The following is a 22,085-nucleotide window of genomic DNA, read 5'->3' on the forward strand; positions in this document are numbered from 1 at the left end:
AGCCATACAAAGGCTACCAGAACAGACTTTACCTAAACTTATCTAAACTTCATGTAGAATAAACACGTTTTAAATCCTTTTTTGGATATTGTCATTTTCAAATCTATATAAATACAAATGTGATTAAAGAAGAATAGCAACAAGATAAAATGAAATTTTAGTCACTGCCCACTGGTGAGTTGTGGTATTTTTAGAACAGGTCCGTGGACAACTCATGTGGTCCTTGGGGGCATCCTGGTGCCAGTGGGCACCATGTTGGTGACCCCTGTTCTAAATGGTATGTAGGGTTTGCAAACTACACCAACGCTTCTGATGTAGCTACATTTAGGCTTATAGTGGAATAATATAGTGGAAGATTCCTTGCGTGAGTGTCTGAGAGCGTGAAAGTCATGCTAGATGCAAGGTAGTCGGCAGCCCTGCTTTCCGTGTGCATCTGTCTCTTACTTTAGGTGGCTAGAGATCCAGCATTACTCAGGATTAGGAGCCACTTGCACTGATAATAATTAGTTTCTTTTTCCCCTTGCAGTCTGCTGCTGTATAACATTATGAAATCAGCCCAAAAATCCGCAACCCATGACCTCCTAATAATTACCCGAAACTATGTTTTCAAAATAGCACAATTAGGCATGAACACCGCGGACCTGGAAACTCTGCTGAGCATTGAGAATCAGTGTGCAAAGGCTCTTAATTTGGATATGTTTGTGAAACGTTCTGCTGCACAGCACAACAAAGAAAAACAACTGGTCAGTGATAATGAAAAGTACAATCAGCATTGTTTTAACCATGAGAGTCCAAATGCTTAGATAAATTGTCACTTTTTCAGTGTAAGTATGCTCCTGAGCTCCACGATTCTGAATGATAGTCGGTTTCTCACTGAACCTCCATGCCACTCTGTTAAAATCTCTTGCCACCCCATGTAAAATTTTCTAGATCCACCACTGTGCCAGAGCTAAGACTTAAGAATCTTGAGTATTATTTCAACATAAACTTTGCTTGGGTGCTTCATACTTTAAATTAAATATAAATTATGGCAACGTGCAAAACTATTAAGGAAAATGCAACGTATTTGTTTTTCATTTACGTAATTATATATGTTGATTATGATTCTTTTTAGTTCCACAGTACATGCAGATACTAAAATCCAAGCATGCACTCTTAGGTTAATTGCTATCAGTTTATATAAAGATTTATAGAAATTTCAGTCAGAGACTAGCTTCTGATATAGAAAGAATGTTAAATTTTTTTTGGCCGTGGAATAGTTTTTCAGTGCTGCATGTAGTTTCTCTTTATTGTTTGAATAGGGCACACTTACACATCAACAAGTGTAGTGCAGGTGTGATGTTCTCGCATATGAGAAAATACACGGACAACTTTTATTAAAGAAAACGAAAGGCTTTACTCTCCATACTCCAGTCAATTGCATGCATAGGCCTACTGCCGCATCTCACTTTGCCAACTTACGCTTCCGTGCGGCTCAGGAGGATCTGGCTGCAGAACACTGGAAAGGGGTCCACAGCTCAAGGGGACCACCAGAGGACAGATGGAGTGGAACCGGGAACCAAGGGATTTGCCAGTGACTGGCACTCACTGTTGTTTTCGACTACAATAAAAACAGCTGTACTGGCTAAATAATGAGCATACAAAAAGAAAAAAAGACATGGATAGGAATGAAAAGGTAATTAAAAATAGAAAAACAACTGAAGAGTCATTCACACTGAACACGCGTCTCTGCTCTCAGGACGATGATCCTGCCAACTGCGCCAGACTGCGACAGACCGAACTACAAAACTGTAGACTCAGTGGACAGCTGACTACGCCACCCTAGGAATTTCATTCAGCTTTCCATTGAGACTACAGTTTTGAAGTCTGTTCTGCCAAACAATGTATTAAAAAGTGCAGTGCTATACATGACACTGTAATTAGTTCAATTCAAGAGATGTACTATCAAGTTATAATAGTGTGATTATCATAATCACACAAATATATGAATTCCTCTGATACTGAATTAAACAACCCTTTATGCTGTCCCTTATGTGAATTAGTAAAAATCTCCATAGTCATATGCAATTCCAATTCCCCCTTTTATTTATTTTATGGCAGACAGACAGCAGTGTATTATTATATTATAATTATATTATATTTATTATAATTATATAATTATATAATATTATAATTATTATATATATCATTATATTAGGGTGCCCCTCGCAGAAGGTGTCACGGGAGATCGCGGGCAGAGCGGCGATCGTGCGGAAGGAGCAGGCAGGCAAGCGGGATACGGGAAAACGGGGGTTTATTCGGGGAAACGGGAGCAGGACGGGAAACAGACATTGACAACATCAATGACGGACGAAGGACTCAGGTAAGACACGGACTGAAATAGACAGGACTGAGCAAATGAACTGGATACAGCTGGGTACAATCGGGAGAAAACACGTGGGTAATCAGGGGGCGTGGCACACAGGAGGAGCAGACGAGCCGGGCATGACAGAAGGTAAATTTAATCTTATTTAATTACATTTTCTATATAGCGTCAGATGACAGCAGACGTCATTTACTGTAAGGTTACCTTTACTATAGAAGATATAACAGCTCCCAAAGTTCTTCATCTGGTACAGAAAACATACGCCTGACAGATGTTGAAGTTTATTCCGTCTTTATTCTTCTAGACACTAGAAGAATAAAAACTATAAAATAAACATATTATTAAATTCCTGCATTACATTTAATCTTACAAGACATTCTAAAAGATCCATGATATTACCGCTAAACAGCGGCTCATACATCCCCACAATTCCACTTTTCAATACAAGACAACAAGTAAATACAATAAATATAAATTACCGTGTGCGCCTTCTGACCAAATGCTTAGGAGTTATTACAGATCCTGCCGTGACAAGCCGACAAACCACAAGTTGACTCCATGAATCTCCCAGCATGCATTTACTCCTACCCTATTCCGTCACATGACCATGTATTCAAGGGTTAACACGGATCAATTAAATAGTCAGCAGAGGGCACTGGCATACATTTCACAGTATACATTCTATATTAAATCAAACCAGCAAAAGGTGATTATAAAATAACCGTCTTAGCGACAGTTACAGAGTGGCGTAGTCACCCTTTCGCTCTATAGCGCCCCCTACCCCTACTACGTTTATAATTATAATAATTGCCTCATGTGCAGTTACGCTGGTTAAATTACCTGGAAATGTTATTAACTGCACATTCTCCTAGAAACTAACAACGGTGCTCACTCAGGTATATTTATAATGGTCAGAAAGCTGATGTAAAGTCTGATATAGTGCTGAATGTGTTATTTTGTAGACAGTAATAGGTTTAATTAATTTTATATTCCATTACTGTAGAAAGCTATACTTGCTTACTTAAGGCATTTTGCGTTATTAATGTGTGATTTAAATGCAGGTAGTTTTATTACAGTCAGCTTTTATTCACAGTGAGTAGCTTGTCATCATGAAGAGGAAGTGTGACAATCGTGAGGTTTTGGGCAACCACAGAAAAGCAGGAAAGTAAGTAGAGACAGTGAGATAATTAGTGCCAGTCAGATGATAGACGTATACAGTATGTGAGTCAAAGGTTCTTCATATATTAATCATCCCATTCAGGTAACAAATCCTTAGAAATCCATTCCTGAGCATCATGCCAAGAAACACCACTTGTTTACTGATAACTGCTTTCATGTAAACTCTGCTGTGCTGAGAGTAAAGATGAAGAGGGAGAGACAGCAAGAGGCTGCTGACGGCAGACAATGCAGGCGACATGGAGGGGAGTGAGAAAAGGAGCAAATATTGATGGTTAAGAGTGAATAATGACGTCACAGCAGCCTGATCCTGATGTTAGTTTAATATGCTTCTTAGTTTGGCCTGTGGTGTGTATTTCAGATACAGCATTTAATCAGGGAGACTGAGTGTGAGTCAATGGCAGAGAGAGAGAGAGAGAGAGAGAGAGAGCAGACAGGCAGATGAAGATGAAGGTGTATTAGGGAGGAGGGGGGAGGAGCTTGGACCTTCACCAAATCAGCCAAATGTAAATGTCACGTCTATCAAACAGGAGACCCTGCTTTCAGGAGAAATGGTTTAAAGATCACACTGGGGTCCATTACAGCCCCCCTCGTCTTAAGGGGGGTTCTTTGTTTCTACTGTGCAAAATAATTTGTAACACAAATGTCTAAACTGGCATGAAAGACACATTCAGCTCTTGTGAAGACTGGCATGTGAAACTGGAAAAGGCACTGGGGAAATTCAGTGCACATAAAGACAGGCAGTGCCACAGATTAGCACTGAAGACATGGATTCAGAAGATCAATCCTGTTAATATTCAACCATCAGATGAGCTGGAAAGAGCAGCAGCAAGTGAGGAAAAATCTTCTGAAGTTAAGTACTTGGCACGGCAAGGCCTGGCTTTTCGAGGTGTTGGTAAGGAGAGTGGGAATTTCAAGCAGCTTCTAATGCAAACAGCAGAGGGCGATGCAGAGCTGACCATGTGGCTGAAAGGTCACTTTGATTTCACCAGTGCTGTTTAACTGTAACGCCTGTTCCTGGGTTGCCCTCAGTCCTTGTTATTGGTTATGATTCTCACTGTCCTGCACTGTGTCTTGTTAGCTGTGTATTTAAGTGCCTGTTCTGCTTCTGTTCTTTGATGCTTCATTATAGCTGTATGTTGTATGTATGTATATAGTTCTCTAGTTGTGTTTATTCCATCATTTAGTTCATTCCTGGTCATTTGCTGTTTATTTTGGATCCATCCTGATCCTTTTGGTTTTGATGTGTGTGTTGTAATAAACCCTATTTTTCCACCTGTGTCATGCACTGCCGCAACCAGAAGAGGGCAGAAGATATGGCACAAAAACAAAGGAAGAAGCCTAACTTTAAAAAGAACAAAAAACATCAAGACTCATCCAGCATGGGGTGGTGGGTTAACAAATAACACAAACAATCAAAGAATGAGCAAACAAAAGAGTGAAAAGATGCAGAGATGACTGAGAAGCAGGGGATGACTGGAGAAGAGACGACAGGACCAGAAGACAGGAGGGATACAGGGAGAGCGGAGAAGGCAGTATAACTGAAGAATGGGAGAAGAGGAGAGACCGCAGAGGAAGGAGAACATAGATGACTGGAGGGGAGGGAATATAGGAGCAACAGAGAGAAGGAGGAAGGGCTGCGGAGGAGAAGACAGGATAAGAGGGGAAAATGTGAGCAGAGAAGGACAAACCCCCCCACTGCCCATCAAAGTGCACTTGTAAGTAAACCACAATTTTAGCCTTGGGCTCAATATCTGGACTTGTCTCTGTGTAGCAATGCATAGAATCCCTGACACTGGTTATGACTGTACTGTATTAGTCCTAAACCTGCCATTATAGTGTAAAGAGAAAAGATTTTTTTTTAAATAAATCATTTAAAAAAAAAAAGGTAGAGCGATGTAGCCCCCGGAGAAGTACCCCCCCCCCCCCCCAAAGCCCTGTTTGTTCCCTTCTAGCTACCAGATGAAACTCACAATGCACCCCAACGCCACCTAACTTCTCTTCCACATGATGCACCTTATTTACCCTTTGAATCCTGTCTATTATTGAGCGTTTTTCTATCCATTTGATTATAAGCTTATTACACTGTATGTACATTAGTCAGCCACATATGCTGTACGGCTTTGTTTTCCGGACAGTCTGGGCTACTCAGATGTGTCATAATTCGATTTATAAATGCTGACAGTCTTGATATTATCCTTCTTATCAGGAAAAACTACTTCTGCATATAGATATTTCTCAATTTTTAGTCTCATCTAATATAAAAATTGGCAGGTAGTACAAATATAATCCTATAAATGCTGAGATTAGAGTATCTGCGATGCAGGAATGCAGGGGTTTCATTGGGGACCTTTAGTACACAGGCTTAGTACTGTGAAGGAGTACATGGTTAGTGCCAGGCGCAAATGAATATCTTTGATTTTGCATCCCTGTGGTAACTTGTTGAAGTTGTCTGATAGTCAGTAATACATGGTTTAATTATTATGATTGTTTATTTATTACTTTATAACATCTAAAAGAAACTGAAATAGGAAAGCTTATTTTAATATATGGTCCACTGGATAAACACAGACATTACAGACGGTTTTAGAGTCTAATGCTGAATGTTTTTTGCGATCATTTTTCTGCCTGCATATGCTGTGATTGGTGCAGTGAAATTTGAGAATGTGTTTGTGGACAGTATCATAGCCTCAGACAACAAACCAACGCTGTAGCACGTCACTGTGTTTACATTTGGGAGGGGTTCCAGTTACATAATGGGCTCATTCTAATTCAACTGTTTTGACTATATTATAGCTATATTCCAGATTTATTACAGCCAAACACATCTCGGAGCTCCGAGGAACCTCCTTCTCCTTATATTTCCCTCCATCCCACTCTTCTCATCCCTCCATCCCTCAAATACTGTGTAATGATGATATGTGTGTGTGTGGGGTGTGAGGGATGGGCGTGATAGGTAATAGTTAATTAAGTGGCTACACCTGGGTTGTGAGGGATCTGGGGTGGGAGAGGGAGTGGGAGGCGCGTTAGGGAGATATGGTCTGGTAGGCACCGTACGGGTGGGGTCCGGGAGGGAGGTGCCGCTCGTATGCTGTTTAGGGCTGCCGGCTGTGAAGCCAGAGAGTGGGCGGTAGGGACAGTTCCCGGTGCGGTAGGGCGAGGACAGTCAGGACAGTGGGGGTAGGAGGCTATGACCACTGCTTAGACGGGGTGGTTGATAGACGGGAGTAGCGGCACCCTCATAGGGACGGATTGGCGGTGGGGGGGTGGGATTGGAATTCCCTTTCCGTGGGACGTTCTAGGTGACGGACCGGTGTGATTGTTCCTTCCCCGGGGGAGGGTCCTGATCCCTGGGAGGGGAAGGGGTGTTCTGTTTTAACTATGTCTTTATGGTATGTGTGTTCTGTGTGTTTTAAATGCGCAGTGTAACCGCTTAGGGTCGGGACAGGACTATATACAGTAGGCGGTTCTGGTCCCGTAAGGCTTGCATGTGCACGACGTGTGGGGATTACTGTGCATTGCAGTGATATTGGTGTGCCGTGCCCTAATGGGGATGTTGTGTGGTGCGGGATTTACTGTGTGGTAGCGTGGGTTAACACACGCTTAAAAAGGGGTGGTGTGCTACGGGGAGAAAGCGGGACCGAACTCTTTGTGATTCCAGATCCAACCCGACGGGTCGCTGCATGAATTGTACTGAATAAAAGTATCTTTGTAATTGTAGCTGCAGTCTGGTGGTGATCTGTTCTCCTTTCACAGCCTCTGACGCTAGTTTGGGTTCGTTACACTGGTGGCAGCGGTGGGATCATTTCTTTCCTTTGTGGTTTTTCCGTTTAGAAACCTAGAATTAGCTTTAACATGTCGGAGGCGGAGGATAGTGTACAATCTCCTAATTATGAGGTCGCTGATTGTTCTGTTACGTCTAGAGAGTGTTTTCTCAATCTCCCGGTGGCCCCGCCTGCTCACCCAATATTTATACCGGAAACTTTTAATGGTGTGGGGCGTGAGTGGTCTGACTGGTCGGAATAATTTGATCTGGCGGCTGAGGTAAACAGGTGAGATGAGTTTCTGAAAATTAAGTTTATATCTTTGCTATTGTCTGGCCGTGCTATAGGGAGATGCTAACTACATCAAAAACCAAATGAATTAAAAAACGTGGAAAATAACGTTGAAATAATATTTTTAACGATGTCGCTGCGATATCGCTATTTGTAAAAAAAAGAAAAAAAAAAGAAAAAAATAGTTACTGGAAAAGCTACAGCGTTTTAAAAGTATTTGCTCTACCGATAAGCTACTGAAAGAAGTAAAGTTAGTAGCGTCGTTCATTTTAGTTAGCTACCCCACAACACTGGACATAAAAATAACTGAACAATGTTAACATTTTCATAATTTAAGCCCTCTCAACAGAAGCACTTTAATGAGAATATTTGAAAAATTAACTGATAACTGTCATGCCCGGCTCGTCCGCTCCTCCTGTGTGCCACGCCCCCTGATTACCCACGTGTTTTCTCCCGATTGTACCCAGCTGTATCTAGTTTATTTGCTCAGTCCTGTGTATTTCAGTCCGTGTCTTACCCGAGTCCTTTGTCCGTCATTGATGTTTCCTGATGTCTGTTGCCGTCCAGTGTTCCCTGCCCCGGATATCCTTATTAAAACCCCGTTTTCCCGTATCCCGCTTGCCTGCCTGCTCCTTACCCGCACGATCGCCGCTTATCTCCGGCGTGATCGTGACAGATAACATATCAGTTATCTATATTTTTAAAATTTACTTTGTTAGAAAGGCTCTTGTGTCTTTAAGAAACGGCGGTGCGTGCAAAGGACTATGGGTGCACGCAGGACTAGAGCGCGGGAGAGCCGGAGAGATAGGTAGCAAGTCAGCGAGCGGTAACTTATAATTAGTTAACTTAGTTGTTCCTGAAAGTAATAAACTCCGTGGGTTATGTATGCGTCACTGATGAACGTAAGTATTGAGTTTATTGAATAAGTTGTAATTATCGCTGACGAGTGTTTTGTTATACCTTAGGAAGGTATTTACGTTGATTTCCTATCCAATCATTCCCTTTACTTCGATTATGTATTGTGTTGGTGTGTTATGGTAATGGCTTTTGTAAGCATTGTAGTAATTGGTTTTCCGTTTATCTGTTATAGAACCATACATACATCCATTCATACGTACAGGAAATAAAACTCATAACAACCTCCGTCCATCTTGTCTACCCTGCATCGTAATTGATATCCCGCAGCGAGTACTACCCTCCTGCAGCAACTCGTACAGTTTTCCCAGGGGAGTGTGGCCCCCCTTTTCCACATACTTTGAAAACGGACTCAAATTAAGCCTATACGAAAAATTCAGAAGCCTATACAGTCTCAAATGAAGCCTGTTGCGTTTTTATACAATCGGCCTGGGATTCCGCTTAACGTCACGCCCGAAGCTCACACTTTGATTGCAAACGGGAAGAAACATAACTATTGTCACGTACATCGGCGGATGTCATCAATTAAGCCTGCATACTGGAGACTACAAAGGGACAGCACACGCAACGGGGGTTGCGAAGTATTGCCAATGTTTCATTGCTATATCGAGCGCTTGCTTGTCCAGTGTCATTCCCTCGTTCCTTACCTTGCCTGCCTTCCTTTCCCAGAGCAGCCCTCGTCCCTGAACCTCCCGTCCTGCCTTCCCTGCCAGCCCCAGGATCTCTCGTCTCCCCTTCCCTTCGTCTCCGTGTCCTGTGCCTGCCTGTTGGACTGCATCTCCCCGGCTACCGAATCTACCTTCTGTCCCCGACCATTCTTCTTGCCTGGCCCATTGAAAGCCTGTTCCCTGCTCGATCTAATAAAGATCGCTCTGTTCCGCATTCCTGGGTCCGCGTTTCCCTGCCGAGGGTGTCCTAACAATTATGTCTCCAGTAATAATTTTCTGCTAATAGCATTAATTCTCTTATTTCGGTATCGTTGTACTGCATGTACATGTTATCACCATCAAAGAAAAAAACGCGTTATGACTTATCAGTCATTATTATTGTTTTTGTCGTTTATTTAATCGTGTAGCAATACTGCCACTTGTCATATTATTCATTGCGTATTTATATAATATTAACCAATGACCAATCTCTGTATCTTACTAGCATCTTTTGCGCATTTGTCTTTGTATCAGCCGTAGCGGTCTGCAGGGGGAATCGCAGAAGCTGGAGTTTCTTAGAGCACTGCATGGGTTTGGACAAACATTAGGTATTGGTAATATTACTGGACAAAAATATATCGTTATTGGTGTCCACCAAAGTTTCCAGCACTAGCTACAAGAAATGAGATTGAATGCATTTGCTCGTTTTTATTTGTATTTATTTTTTTAAAAGTTTCTTACATTATATCCGTGCTTTTTAAAGGTTATATCTCAATTTTTCAAAAGTAAACACAAAAAGGATGACACTTAATGCCCCCTCCCTGCCCCCACCCTATTTAGAACGTTAGGCGTTCCATTACGTAAAAATGTAGTACTACGTCATGATGCACCGCTTATAAATGATCTGTTTGATAAGGGAGAATCAAACACAAACGATTCGTGAGTGCATCGTACGTGTTGTAAGAGCAAGTGAAGCTGAAAGACATTGACAGTTAAGGTAAGGCCTCCCCTTCAAAATGTATACTTCACTTAGATCAAAGGTATTAAACTAAAAAAAACGCTGTGAGATGCTAAACTACCGACCGCAAAACGTGCAGACTGGTGGGTGTCAATTGCGCTGGAATGACATTACATGGTTTTAATTTTTCTCTGATATCGGCCGGCCAGATACAGTAATTTGTTTGAGACCCCTGAATTTAAATAATAATTAATTTTTATAACGATGGTGGCCTATATAATGTGCCGATTTACTTGTGAAGTTGTTCAGCTGGTTGACATGGCATTGATTACTGCTTTTTAAGAAAGTGCATGTAGTCTCACACTGCAGAAGTCCATTGCTCAGTTGTCAGCATGCTCAGCGTGTCGCCTGTGATGTGTCCTGCACAGCAGTAGGCTACATTGCGTTTAATGGACTAATACTTCTTCAACCCATTAAATGATTCCTTTCTCTCTCCCTGCCAGTGATGGCACCCTCTATCAATCTCTTCACCTTCCTCGTCCTGTCCCTGGTGGGGGGCAGCTCTTCATGGGACGAAGCTTCTCCTTGCGGATCCGGCTCCATCCTGACAAGGCCCTACACGGCCTTGTGTGAGCTGGATGCGGTGTGGGGCTTGGTGGTGGTGGTGGCGGCAGCGGCGGCGGCCCTCGCCTCGCTGATCCTGCTCCTGGTGGTACTGTGTCGCCTGCGGAAGATCACAGAGGCTGAGGAGCGCAGCGGGGTGGCGCCGCTACTCCTGCTGCTCGCAGCCATATTTGGGCTTTGTGGCCTCAGCCTGGGATACATCGCTGAGCAGCAAGAGAGCCTCTGCTTCGCCCGGCGTGTCCTGAGGGGGGTGTTGCTTGCTATCTGCAACACATGCCTCGTGTTTCATGGTCTGCGACTGCGCCGGTTGGGACAAGGTGCTCATAGCCCCAGCACAGGTCAACTGATGGGGCTGGCGGTGGCCTTGGCCGTGTTGGATCCGGAGTGGATCCTTCTAGCCACGATGTCCACGTGCCAGCCAGCCTGTGAATACCAGCCGCTGGACTTTGCGCTGGCCACCACTTATGTGCTGGTCCTGCTCCTGGCAGCACTGGTGGGGGCGGCCTGCAGTCTGTGGAGGCAGCAGCCACGGTGGAGGTGCAGGACCATGTGGCTGCTCATCACCTGCCTGGCCTCAGTCCTGCTGTGGGTGGCCTGGATCACCTTCTGCCTGTATGGCAACGCGGCGCTTGGCCTGCCCCCAACATGGGACAACCGGGTACAGGCAGTGGTGCTGCTGGCACAAGCATGGCTGCTCATACTGCTGCACGCTGCTCCTGAGGTCCACGCCACCTTACGGCCCCCATCCCGCATGAGAGAGGCCAATTTAGAGGAGGGCCTTTCTCACCTGTAGTTTGGAGCAAACCGGGACTTCGTGTTCAGTGACAACAACTCAGGTATGGTACTTTGTTTTTGCTTCTTTGACCTACTCTGTGACTCTGTGTGTACTTGAGAGAGAGCATAGCCCTCGCTCTTTCCTCACACGGAGCCCCTACTGGAAGTCTGTGGAACAGCAGCATATAAGCAAGGTCTATGGACCTTTCCCTGTAACTCAGATCTCACTTGAGCAGAGCTTAGGTACCATGGCTGCATGTGCCCCCCCCCCCCCCCCAACAATCCCAAAAAAAAAGTGAAGTATGACTACTGCACTGCTGAAGGATGTTTACATGATCAATATCTGTCTCTCTCCTGCAGGTGTCCTCCCCAGCCCCCAGGAAACATTACATTTTAAATAAATAATATATATATCATCATCACTGGAAGTGGTGTGTTTTTTTAGGGTTAAAAAGTTGAGAAACATTCAATGGTCATCATCATACCATATATCAGTAGCCCAGCCACTGGTCAGTTCCTTCACTCTACTGTTACAGACTTTCATGAAAACATTTTTTAAATGTGGGTGTTTTACCTGTATGATATGCTTGCCTTTTGTACTGGACATAAAATAGAATTAAATTTTTACATTATATTACTCATACAACAGGCGCAGTGCAGTGGTTAGCACTGGTGCAGGTGCACCAGCAGGTGGTGCAGTGGTTAGCACTGTTGCCTCACACCTCTGGGACCCGGGTTCAAATCTCCGCCTGGGTCACATGTGTGTGGAGTTTGCATGTTCTCCCCATGTCATCGTGGGGTTTCCTCCGGGTACTCCGGTTCCCCCCACAGTCCAAAAACATGCTGAGGCTAATTGGAGTTGGTAAATTGCCCATAGGTGTGCATGTGTGAGTGAATGGTGTGTGAGTGTGCCCTGCGATGGGCTGGTCCCACATCCTGGGTTGTTCCTTGCCTCGTGCCCATTGCTTCCGGGATAGGCTCCAGACCCCCCGCGACCCAGTAGGATAAGCGGTTTGGAAAATGGATGGATGGATGGATGGATGGATTACTCATACAAACACACACATCTGAAGGTTCTCAACTCTAGGTTTATATCAAACACATTAAAGCCAAACAAATGCAAAAAGTCCATGTATCGTTTGTCCTTGGGTTTTCCAGTCCAAAACGAAATCAGGAAAACTAAACAACAGCAGCGTTTTTTGGTTTTTCTGTCAGAAGGGGAAAAAGCGAAAAGCAGAAAACAAAAAATCAGGCTTCATATTTTATCCTAAAATGTAGAAAATATTACAAAAATACACCATTCTAAGGGTGGGTGTTTCCAAGCTTATGACTGGGACTGTTAATGTTGTAAGATAAAGTTCACATTAGGCTGTATCTTACATCTCTGGTATCTGTTAGACCTGAATTTACTCATAGACAAGAAACAAAAAAAAGGTGATTTTACGGTTTTCCCATTTGGTTTTAAAACAGAAAAACAACAAATTTATTTTTGTATAGCGCGTTATCCCAACAATACATTGTCTCAAAGCGCTTTACAGCATCCCCACCCAAAGCCCCCAGTGAGTAAGACATAGGTGACAGTGGCAAGGAAAAACTCTCTAGAAGGAAGAAACCTTGGGAGGGACCAGACTCAAAGGGGGAGCCCAACCTCCAGGGGCCGGCAGGGAGAGTCAGATAGAAGAGATGGCTAAGTGCCAAGTCACATTGTCCAAATCATAGGATTTGAGGCACAACCGGGGAGCAGGGAGGTGATGACAAGCCCGTGCCGACTCTCCTTCCAATCGCCAGGCAACCAGAAGTAATTAGGCAGCGGGTCATACATGGAAGATGGCACAGGCAGAACGCGAGCTGGATGCAAGGACGTCATGGGTACATGTCACATGTAGCAGGGTGTGCTGAAAATCTTGATAGATTGAGGTCTCCAGGCAGCACACCCCAGGAGGAGTTGGGGAAATAAAATGTGCAATTAGTCAAAGTATAGGGGAGACTATAGGCAGTGCTAACAGTTAGGTGAGTGCAATATGAAGTGCAAAGTGCAAGCTCCGGCAGATATGGCAATGGCAGCATAAGTAGGAGGGAGAGGCAAGTGGGAATGCAGGCATGGGGAGTCCCTGAAATGTCAGCACTCCAGTTCCACAAGGGATGGTGAAGCTAGAGTGACAGCGCTGACAGTTCAGTTTATCTTACACCTCACACTGTAGGTCTGACTGGTGGCAGCGGTGGGATCATTTCTTTCCTTTGTGGTTTTTCCGTTTAGAAACCTAGAATTAGCTTTAACATGTCGGAGGCGGAGGACAGTGTACAATCTCCTAATTATGAGGGTGCTGATTGTCCTGTTATACGTGTAGAGAGTGTTTTCTCAATCTCCCAGTGCACCCCCCTGCTCACCCAATATTTATACCGGAAACTTTTAATGGTGTGGGGCGTGAGTGGTCTGACTGGTCGGAACAATTTTATCTGACGCCTGAGGTAAACAGGTGGGATGAGTCTCTGAAAATTAAGTTTATGTCTTTGCTGTTGTCTGGCCGTGCTAGAGAGATGTATAGTGGGATGCCGAGTGAGGCTAAAAGTAATTATGGGTTGTTAAAAGCGGCTATGGCAAGGTGTTTTGAACCTGGTGATAGTAGTGATTGGAATAGAGCTAGTTTTACCGCCCGTCGCCGCCTGCATAGCGAGACGGCAAGGGAATTTGGTAACGCCTTACGGAGATTAGCCGCTAGGGCTTTTCCCACGGCTGATCATCGGATTTGTGATCTGTTGGCAAGAGACCAGTTTATTACGCATTTTGCTACCGGTGATTTTCGGGTTAGCCTGTGTAGTGCCAAGCCTAATACGCTGGAAGATGTCATTGAACTTGCTTCTGAAATGGAGTTGCTGAGAAGTTTGGAGCAGACTTCTTTGCCACCTGACGTTAAAGTGAGGGGAGTGGTGGAGCATAAATTAGAAAGGGATGAACAAATGGAGGTGTTGTTGGGGGTGGTAGAGGAGTTAAGGCAGGAGGTAAAATCGCTTCGTACCACGGTGTCTAAGATGCAAGAGGGGATGAAAAGCTTTCTAAGTAAATATGGGGTGGTGTTGGATTTTGGTAGGAAGGAGTGTCGGGTTATGGGTCAATTATTACCTCTCCTTGTGCCAGCAGATGTGGACAAGCCTCGGGTCGTCATGGTTCCAGAAGATACTGTAATCCCCCCCCCCCTCGAAGTGAGGCAATCATTGCTGGTAAGGTGGAGAATACAGGTGGGGCTGCTTTTGAGGGTATGTTGGAGCCCTTGGATTCGGCATCTAACCAGTGTAATATAATGATGGGGGGATGAGGGTAGGTACCTTGCATACGGGTATTGAGGTGAGTCGGAAAGCAGAGAATGTAGACCTGGGTGAGGATGAGGAGGATTCTGTTGTGCCCTGGACAGTCGATAGGCTTGTAACATATTTTGATTGCACCAGAAGGGGTTTGCCTCATCTGATATGACTGGTATTTATACCGCGTTGCAGAAGAATTTGTCTGTATTTAGTGCCGGAGAGGGAGATTTGGGGAGAACTCGCCTGATGTTGTATAACATTGATACTGGTGAGGCGAAGCCGGTAAAGTTGCCTCCCCGCCGTGTCCCCCTCCATTTGCAGGAGGAAGTATCTGGTCACTTAAAGCAGATGCTGGAGAATAACATCATTCAGCCCTCGAATAGCCCTTGGGCAGCGCCGGTGGTTCTGGTACGGAAGCGAGATGGTGGCCTTCGGTTTTGCGTTGATTATCGCAAATTGAATGATGTTACCCGTAAAGACACGTACCCCTTACCCCGAATTGATGATGCGTTGGGTAGTTTGAGCAAGGCTTGCTGGTTTTCTACATTGGATTTAGCCAGTGGGTACTGGCAAGTCGAGGTGGATCCAAAAGATAAGCATAAGACGGCGTTTATCACTCGTCAGGCCTTTTCCAATTTAATGTGCTGAGTTTTGGCCTGTGTAACAGTCTGAGAACTTTTCAGCGTCTCATGGATTTAGAGTTGGCGAGTCTTCAGTGGACTACTTGTTTGGTGTACTTAGACGATACAATAATATTTGGCCGTACCTTTCAAGAACATCTGGACCATGTGGATGAGGTTATAACGAAATTGCGTCAGGCTAATCTGAAGGTTAAACTGGCGAACTGTCACTTGTTTGCCACAGAAGTGCAGTATTTGTATCATATAATATCGGCTAGGGGTGTGAAAGCTGAGTGGCCGGTGCCTAAAAATCAGACAGAGGGGAGGAGTTTTGTGGGCCTTGCCTCTTATTATAGGAGGTTTATTCGGGGTTTTGCTGAACTTGCTCGTCCTCTGCTCCAGCTGACCGAGAAGGGCAGACGGTTTACATGGACAGAAGCTTGTCAGGCAGCATTTGAACAGCTCAAACTTAGTTTGATGTCTGTACCAGTCCTGTCTTACCCCGACCCTGATAAAACCTTTATATTAGATACGGATGCGAGTGATGCAGGTATTGGGGCAGTATTGTCCCAGGTAGAAGGGGGACGGGAACAGGTGATAGCATATGCTAGTAGGGCTTTGACTAAACAAGAAAGGAAATATGCAACAACCAAGAAGGAGTTAAGTATGGTTACCTTCATAAAACATTTTAATTACTACTTGTTGGGGAAGGAGTTCGTCTTACGGACAGATCATAACTCCTTAAGATGGTTGCATAATTTCCAAGGTTTAGAGGGGCAGTTGGCTAGGTGGGTGGAGCAGCTGGCCAGCTTCCAATATAAGAGAGTGCATCGGCCGGGTCGGGGACACGCTAATGCGGATGCCCTCTCTAGAGTGCCCGCTTTTCTGCCAGTAACCTCAGACTCACCGCCAGCTACCCAGGAAAAAGGGGGAGAGGTGATATGTGCTGTGAGAGAGGTGTGTCAGGAGGCAGTGGCATGTCAGGAGGAGTGTGATGAGCTGGGGCAGGATCAGCAAGGAGATGCTGAGCTGCGGGAGATTTTTCCTTTAAAGGAAGGGAGGGAGGGCAGGTAGTCAGCCTCCAAATGAGTTGTGGAAATATGCATCAGTGTGGGATCAGTTGCAGGGTTCTAGGTTGGTACGATATCCACCTTTGCATTCTGATGCAGCAAACCAAGTCCAGGTTGTTATCGACAAGTCTTTGGTGCCAGAAATTTTGAGGCAGTTGCATGATGCTACCACTAGGGGTCATTTGGGAATACAAAAGTTGCAAGCAAAGGTGAAAGATCGCTATTATTGGCTGGGATGGTTTGGGGATGTTAAGCACTTGTGTCGGGAGTGTGTGGATTGTGGTTCCCGGAAAGTGGTGGGGAAACAGGGAGGTGCCCCGCTGCAGTCTGTTGTAACCGCTAGGCCATATGAACGGGTAGCATTGGACATTTTAGGGCCATTACCGGTAACTCCAGGGATGAATATGTACATTGTGGTCATTGGGGATTATTTCTCAAAATGGACTGAGGCATTCCCTCTCCCTAATCAGGAAGCTTCCACTGTGGCCCAGGTCTTGGCGGAGCAGTGGGTCTGTCGCTTGGGGGCCCCTCGCTCTATCCATACAGATCAGGGCCGAAATTTTGAATCAAATCTATTCAACGAGGTGTGTCAATTGTTGAACATTCAAAAGACTAAGACATCAGCTTATCACCCCCAGTCAGATGGGATGATTGAGAGGTTTAACAGGACATTGTTGGCAATGTTGTCTCTCTTTGTGGAGTAAAATCAGTCCAATTGGGATGTTTTGTTGCCTTGTGTGATGATGGCTTACAGGAGTAGTATTCACTCTAGTACTGGGGCTACACCGTACAAGGTTGTTTTTGGGCAAGAGATAGTGTTGCCAGTGGATGTTATGTTGAATCTCAACGAGGGGGAAAGATTTTCCTTTGTAACGGAATATGTGGCCAGACTAGGGGACATATTGTCCACAGTGGTGGGAGCAGTGAAATGTCATCAGGCAAGAGCTTCGGGTAAGCAGAAGCAAGCATATGACTTTAGAGCGCAAGTCCAGTACTATTCAGAGGGGAACTGGTATGGGTTTGGAGGAAGGCTAGAAGACGGGGGTTATGTCCAAAGTTACAGAGGAGGTTTAAGGGTCCATATAAGGTGGTGGAAAGGGCAACGGAGGTATTGTATCGAGTGGTACCAGTGGAAGGGGGAAGTGAGGAGGTGGTGCATTTTAATCGACTTAAACCATTTCTCTCTACTGTAACAGAGGCTGCCAATCAGGAGGGCAGAGACCAAGTGATGCCTGTTGGTACCCTGCCTGAGCTAAAAGATTCCCCCCCTGGTGGTGGCTATCCGCAACCACGGCCCTTAGTAGAAAAGGGTGGCGAGATGGAGGAGGGGGTGCCAGGGCTAGAAGTGTGGGCAATGGCAGCGAATCGGCCAGAAGAGGCAAGTGCAATTGGACCAGGGCAGCAGGGGGAAGGGGACCAGCCTACCTGAACCTGGCGGAGCCGAGCCCGTAAGGTCCCTCCAGAGCCACACAGCGATGGGCCTGCTGCTATGCATGGGGCCAAGGAACAAGAACGGAGGGAAGGGGCTCCAGTTCAGAAGACTCGTCTGGGACGTCAGAGGAGGCCACCAACATGGTCCAAGGACTATGAAATGTTGTGACTCAAGGACGAGTCTGCCCTAAGGGTGGGGGGAGTGTAATGATGATGTATGGGGGTGAGGGATGGGCGTGGAAGGTAATAGTTAATTAAGTGGCTACACCTGGGTTGTGAGGGATCTGGGGTTAAGAGAGGGAGTAGGAGGCGCGTTAAGGAGATTTGGTCTGGTAGGCACCGTACGGGTGGGGTCCGGGAGGGAGGTGCCGCTCGTATGCCGTTTAGGGCTGCCGGCTGTGAAGCCAGAGAGTGGGCTGTAGGGACAGTTCCCGGTGCGGTAGGGCGAGGGCAGTCAGGACAGTGGGGGTAGGAGGCTATGACCACTGCTTAGACGGGGTGGTTGATAGACGGGAGTAGCGGCACCCTCATAGGGACGGATTGGGGGGGGGGGGGGGAATTCCCTTTCCGTGGGACGTTCTAGGTGACGGACCGGTGTGATTATTCCTTCCCCGGGGGAGAGTCCTGATCCCTGGGAGGGGAAGGGGTGTTCTGTTTTAACTATGTCTTTATGGTATGTGTGTTCTGTGTGTTTTAAATGCGCAGTGTAACCGCTTAGGGTCGGGACAGGACTATATACAGTAGGCGGTTCTGGTCCCGTAACGCTTGCCTGTGCCCGAAGTGGGGGGATTACTGTGTATTGCAGTGCTATTGGTGTGCCGTGCCCTTATAGGGATGTTGTGTGGTGCGGGATTTACTGTGTGGTAGCGTGGGTTAACACACGCTTAAAAAGGGGTGGTGTGCTACGGGGAGAAAGCGGGACCGAACTCTTTGTGAATCCAGATCCGACCCGATGGGTCGCTGCATGAATTGTACTGAATAAAATTATCTTTGTAATTGTAGCTGCAGTCTGGTGGTGATATGTTCTCTGTTTACAGCCTCTGACGCTACTGTAGTTTGGGTTCGTTACAATATCAGTTCGATGACTCGCATATTCCCTATAATATAGGGTCTATATTTTCTAATTTTAAGTTTATTTAATGTTTATAACCTTAGATCTATGCAAACCATTTCGTATATATCCAACAACACAGTACAATTATGGTGGTCATCTGGTTTATGACAGTAAAACAATGTAGATTTTATGTACACTGAATGTAAAATTAAAGTTAATGAAAGCAAAATTATTGAAAACAGCTGTTGTGCCTTCGATTTACTAAAACACATGTGGGTGCAATAAAACCATTAAAATTTTACAGATAAAGCATATGACCATAAGTTTAATTTCTGTAAAAATACAGAAAAGAAATTGACCAGTTTCACTGAAGGGGTTTCTTTTATTTTACAAACTGTGCGTAAAAATATGTTTATGCAATGTGGTTTTGATAAACCTTTACTGTCATTTAACATAAGAGGAAAAAAATAATTATACTGTAGTCAAAATGGCTGATATAAAATGGTTTAAAACTGTGAAAAAAAATTGCCTTTTTTTACAGTGTATACTTCCAGTCAGAAGGTACCACACCGGCAGATACGGATTTCTGAAATAGCAAAGATAAAGGTCGACGAATAATATCCCTCATCTCTTTTAAAACAAGAGGTAAGATGCTGTTATGATATCCTGTCTAGGGTTGGAGTGTAACAGTATTCACAGGAAAGGGGAATGGGATAAAGGGACAAACAGGATGAGGGCAACAAGGGAACACCAGTGGGCAAAGGGATATTTTTTGTATTTTCATTTTTTTTTCATGTATAATGACACTGAACAAATAACCCAGTGCAAAAGACTTTGGGAGTGACCACAGCCAAAATAACAAACAAAATCCCCAACTATCAAGTGCGACCCACAGCTAATCTCACCTAAGTGCAAAAGAAAAGGAAACCAAAAGACAAACACTCCACCTCACTCCCTAACCAAATAAACAGAGTCCAACACACACTTGCAAAACAAAACAGCAGTCACTCCCTATGCAGCAATACAATCACACATACATAACTTACACACAAGTCAAAGCAACAAGGGGGCTAGTGAAGACGTACACCAAAGAAAACCAAGCGGGGAGACAGCAAGCCAAACTGAGGTCGCGGGGGGGACCGGAGCCTGTCCTTGGAACAACAGGCGTAGGCAGGAACCAACCCTGGGCAGGAGTCAACACTCTGCAGGGCGCAAAAACTCACAACTCAGATTTGCCAATTAACCTACCCTGCGCACTTTTGGACTGTGGGAGGAAACCGGAGCCCCTGCTGGAAGTCTTTCCCCATTCACCAGATTATATTGCCAGAAGACTGAAAATTAGATATCAAATACTAGAGTGACATAAAAACAAAAAACAAATTTGCTTGTAATGAGACGCAAAACAGAAGATTATCTCTTTTTATATTTTGAGAAAACATTTTAACATTTATCCAACCGGTCAAATGGTTTAATACTTCAAACAGCAGCATTTCTAAACTCATTCCTCAGCCCACCAGACAGCTCCACGTTTTTGCTCTGTCCCAGATCCCTGCATGCATGAACCAAACAGTCACCTTTTACTGCTGTGCTGAGAGCTTGGACAGAGCAAAACTGTGGATCTTTGCAGTGGGGTCCAAGGACTGGGTTGGGAAACCCTGGCATAGAGGAGACTGCAGTGAGAGCCAAGAAAAAAAGAGATTAGAGAGGAAGGTAAAATGCTTCCATTAGCATGGCAAATAAGCTGCAAGTACAGACCCTGTGCTTCCATTACAAACAAAAAGCCTGTATGACCCTCCTAAACACACAAGTCAGATTAACTTAACCAGGGGAAATAAGCATAAAACTTGGCAAAGACTAGACTATGAAAAGGGAAGGTGAACATCATACTTACAAGAACTTCTGCTAAAGCAAACGGACAAATCCCTTTTAACGGAATCAAGTTACTTAAAAAAAAATAATAATCCAAAAATAAATCAATAAAAATTAAGAAAAACACAATCATGCTTTGAACTAATACTGCAGTCAGTCCTAAATGTTCCCATGACATTCTTTTCGTCACGACGCACACTCGGTACATACTGCTTAAAAACCATTTATAATCCTTCATGTACCAGTCTATGATGGAGCACCCCAACCTGGGCCGCCCATCCAACATGGCAGATTTCTGCCCCCTGGCCCCAGAGACTAGCAGACCAACCTCTGGAAACAGGGAACCAGGGGGACATGGGCCGCTGACTGGATGGGCGGCTCCAGAATGAGGTGAAGCAGAAGGTAGACTCCACAGCAGAGGGCCGAGGAATGTAGACCAAAACCAGGGAACCTGAAGTGGCAAGAACACAAACCAGGACAGACATATAAAACCAAAGCAAACGCATCAGTGGCACAGCCCACCAGCTTGTGAAAGATGGCTACCTGGCATCATGAATCCCTTAATCACAAACCTTTGTGATGGCAACTTTGCCACCCAGGACTGATCCCTCCTAAAGACCTCAAGTTTCAATGCAAGGTTTCTGAAATGTTTTGAAACATTAGTCCATGTGACTGCTGTGGTATTGTTCCAGGCAGGGAAAACAACTTAGGAGAAAATTTCCGTGCATGTTGGGTGTTTGTGGTACTGTTGGGCTGAGGGGGTAATTGAGTGACTATTAACCTTTGAAATCCAATTATATTATTTAAACAGGTTAGTAGTTAGACAGTGTGATTTAGATGAGGATAAGGATGTTTTATTGTCATTACAAAACGTGTTCTACATGAAGGGAACAAAATGAGGCACTCAGATCCGGTGTATTAGAAATAATAAAATAGAAATAAAATCGAAAGAACAATACAATGAATAGTATGGCAACAATTAAAATAAAATAGAATAAAGACATTAAGATAAATTCCATTAGGAGAATTTAACCATGGATGTAAAGTGAGCAGGTGTGAGTGTAGCAGAGATTACTGAGGTCTGTGTGTAATAAAGTATATGTGACACTGGCTGAGGAAGCAGCAACGTGTGTGTGTGCAAAGTCACAGTAATAACCTGCAGCACTGAGGGATCTATTGCAGCGAAGCCCTGACATGTAACACTGGTGATGAATAGCAGTGTTAGAT

The 22,085-nt window shown here is 44.7% G+C and overlaps 2 protein-coding genes across 6 annotated transcripts in view; both read left to right on the forward strand.

Moving 5' to 3' along the window:
* The window catches only part of LOC125722597 (uncharacterized), a 426,618-nt gene that overhangs the window by 143,211 nt on the left and 261,322 nt on the right, over positions 1-22,085 (forward strand). The gene's annotated exons all lie outside the window — the stretch shown is intronic.
* LOC125722580 (G-protein coupled receptor family C group 5 member B-like) lies at positions 8,295-11,933 on the forward strand. 4 transcript variants are annotated; one of them, XM_048998755.1, is made up of 5 exons: positions 8,295-8,498; positions 8,687-9,092; positions 9,693-10,155; positions 10,620-11,576; positions 11,875-11,933. In XM_048998755.1, the coding sequence occupies exon 4, from the start codon at positions 10,622-10,624 to the stop codon at positions 11,531-11,533; it is 912 nt and encodes a 303-aa protein (XP_048854712.1). In that variant the 5' UTR covers positions 8,295-8,498; positions 8,687-9,092; positions 9,693-10,155; positions 10,620-10,621; the 3' UTR covers positions 11,534-11,576; positions 11,875-11,933. The 4 variants fall into 4 exon arrangements, with proteins under 4 accessions (XP_048854712.1, XP_048854710.1, XP_048854713.1 ...); XM_048998753.1 differs by having other exon boundaries at positions 8,295-9,092; XM_048998756.1 differs by lacking the exon at positions 8,687-9,092 and having other exon boundaries at positions 9,181-10,155.

This window comes from Brienomyrus brachyistius, unplaced genomic scaffold, assembly GCF_023856365.1.
Source record: "Brienomyrus brachyistius isolate T26 unplaced genomic scaffold, BBRACH_0.4 scaffold40, whole genome shotgun sequence".
Classification (NCBI taxonomy): Eukaryota; Metazoa; Chordata; class Actinopteri; order Osteoglossiformes; family Mormyridae; genus Brienomyrus; species Brienomyrus brachyistius.

Excerpts from the sequence above, each read along its gene's own strand:
- LOC125722580 (XM_048998753.1), top strand. The coding sequence starts at position 10,622 with ATGGCACCCTCTATCAATCTCTTCACCTTCCTCGTCCTGTCCCTGGTG.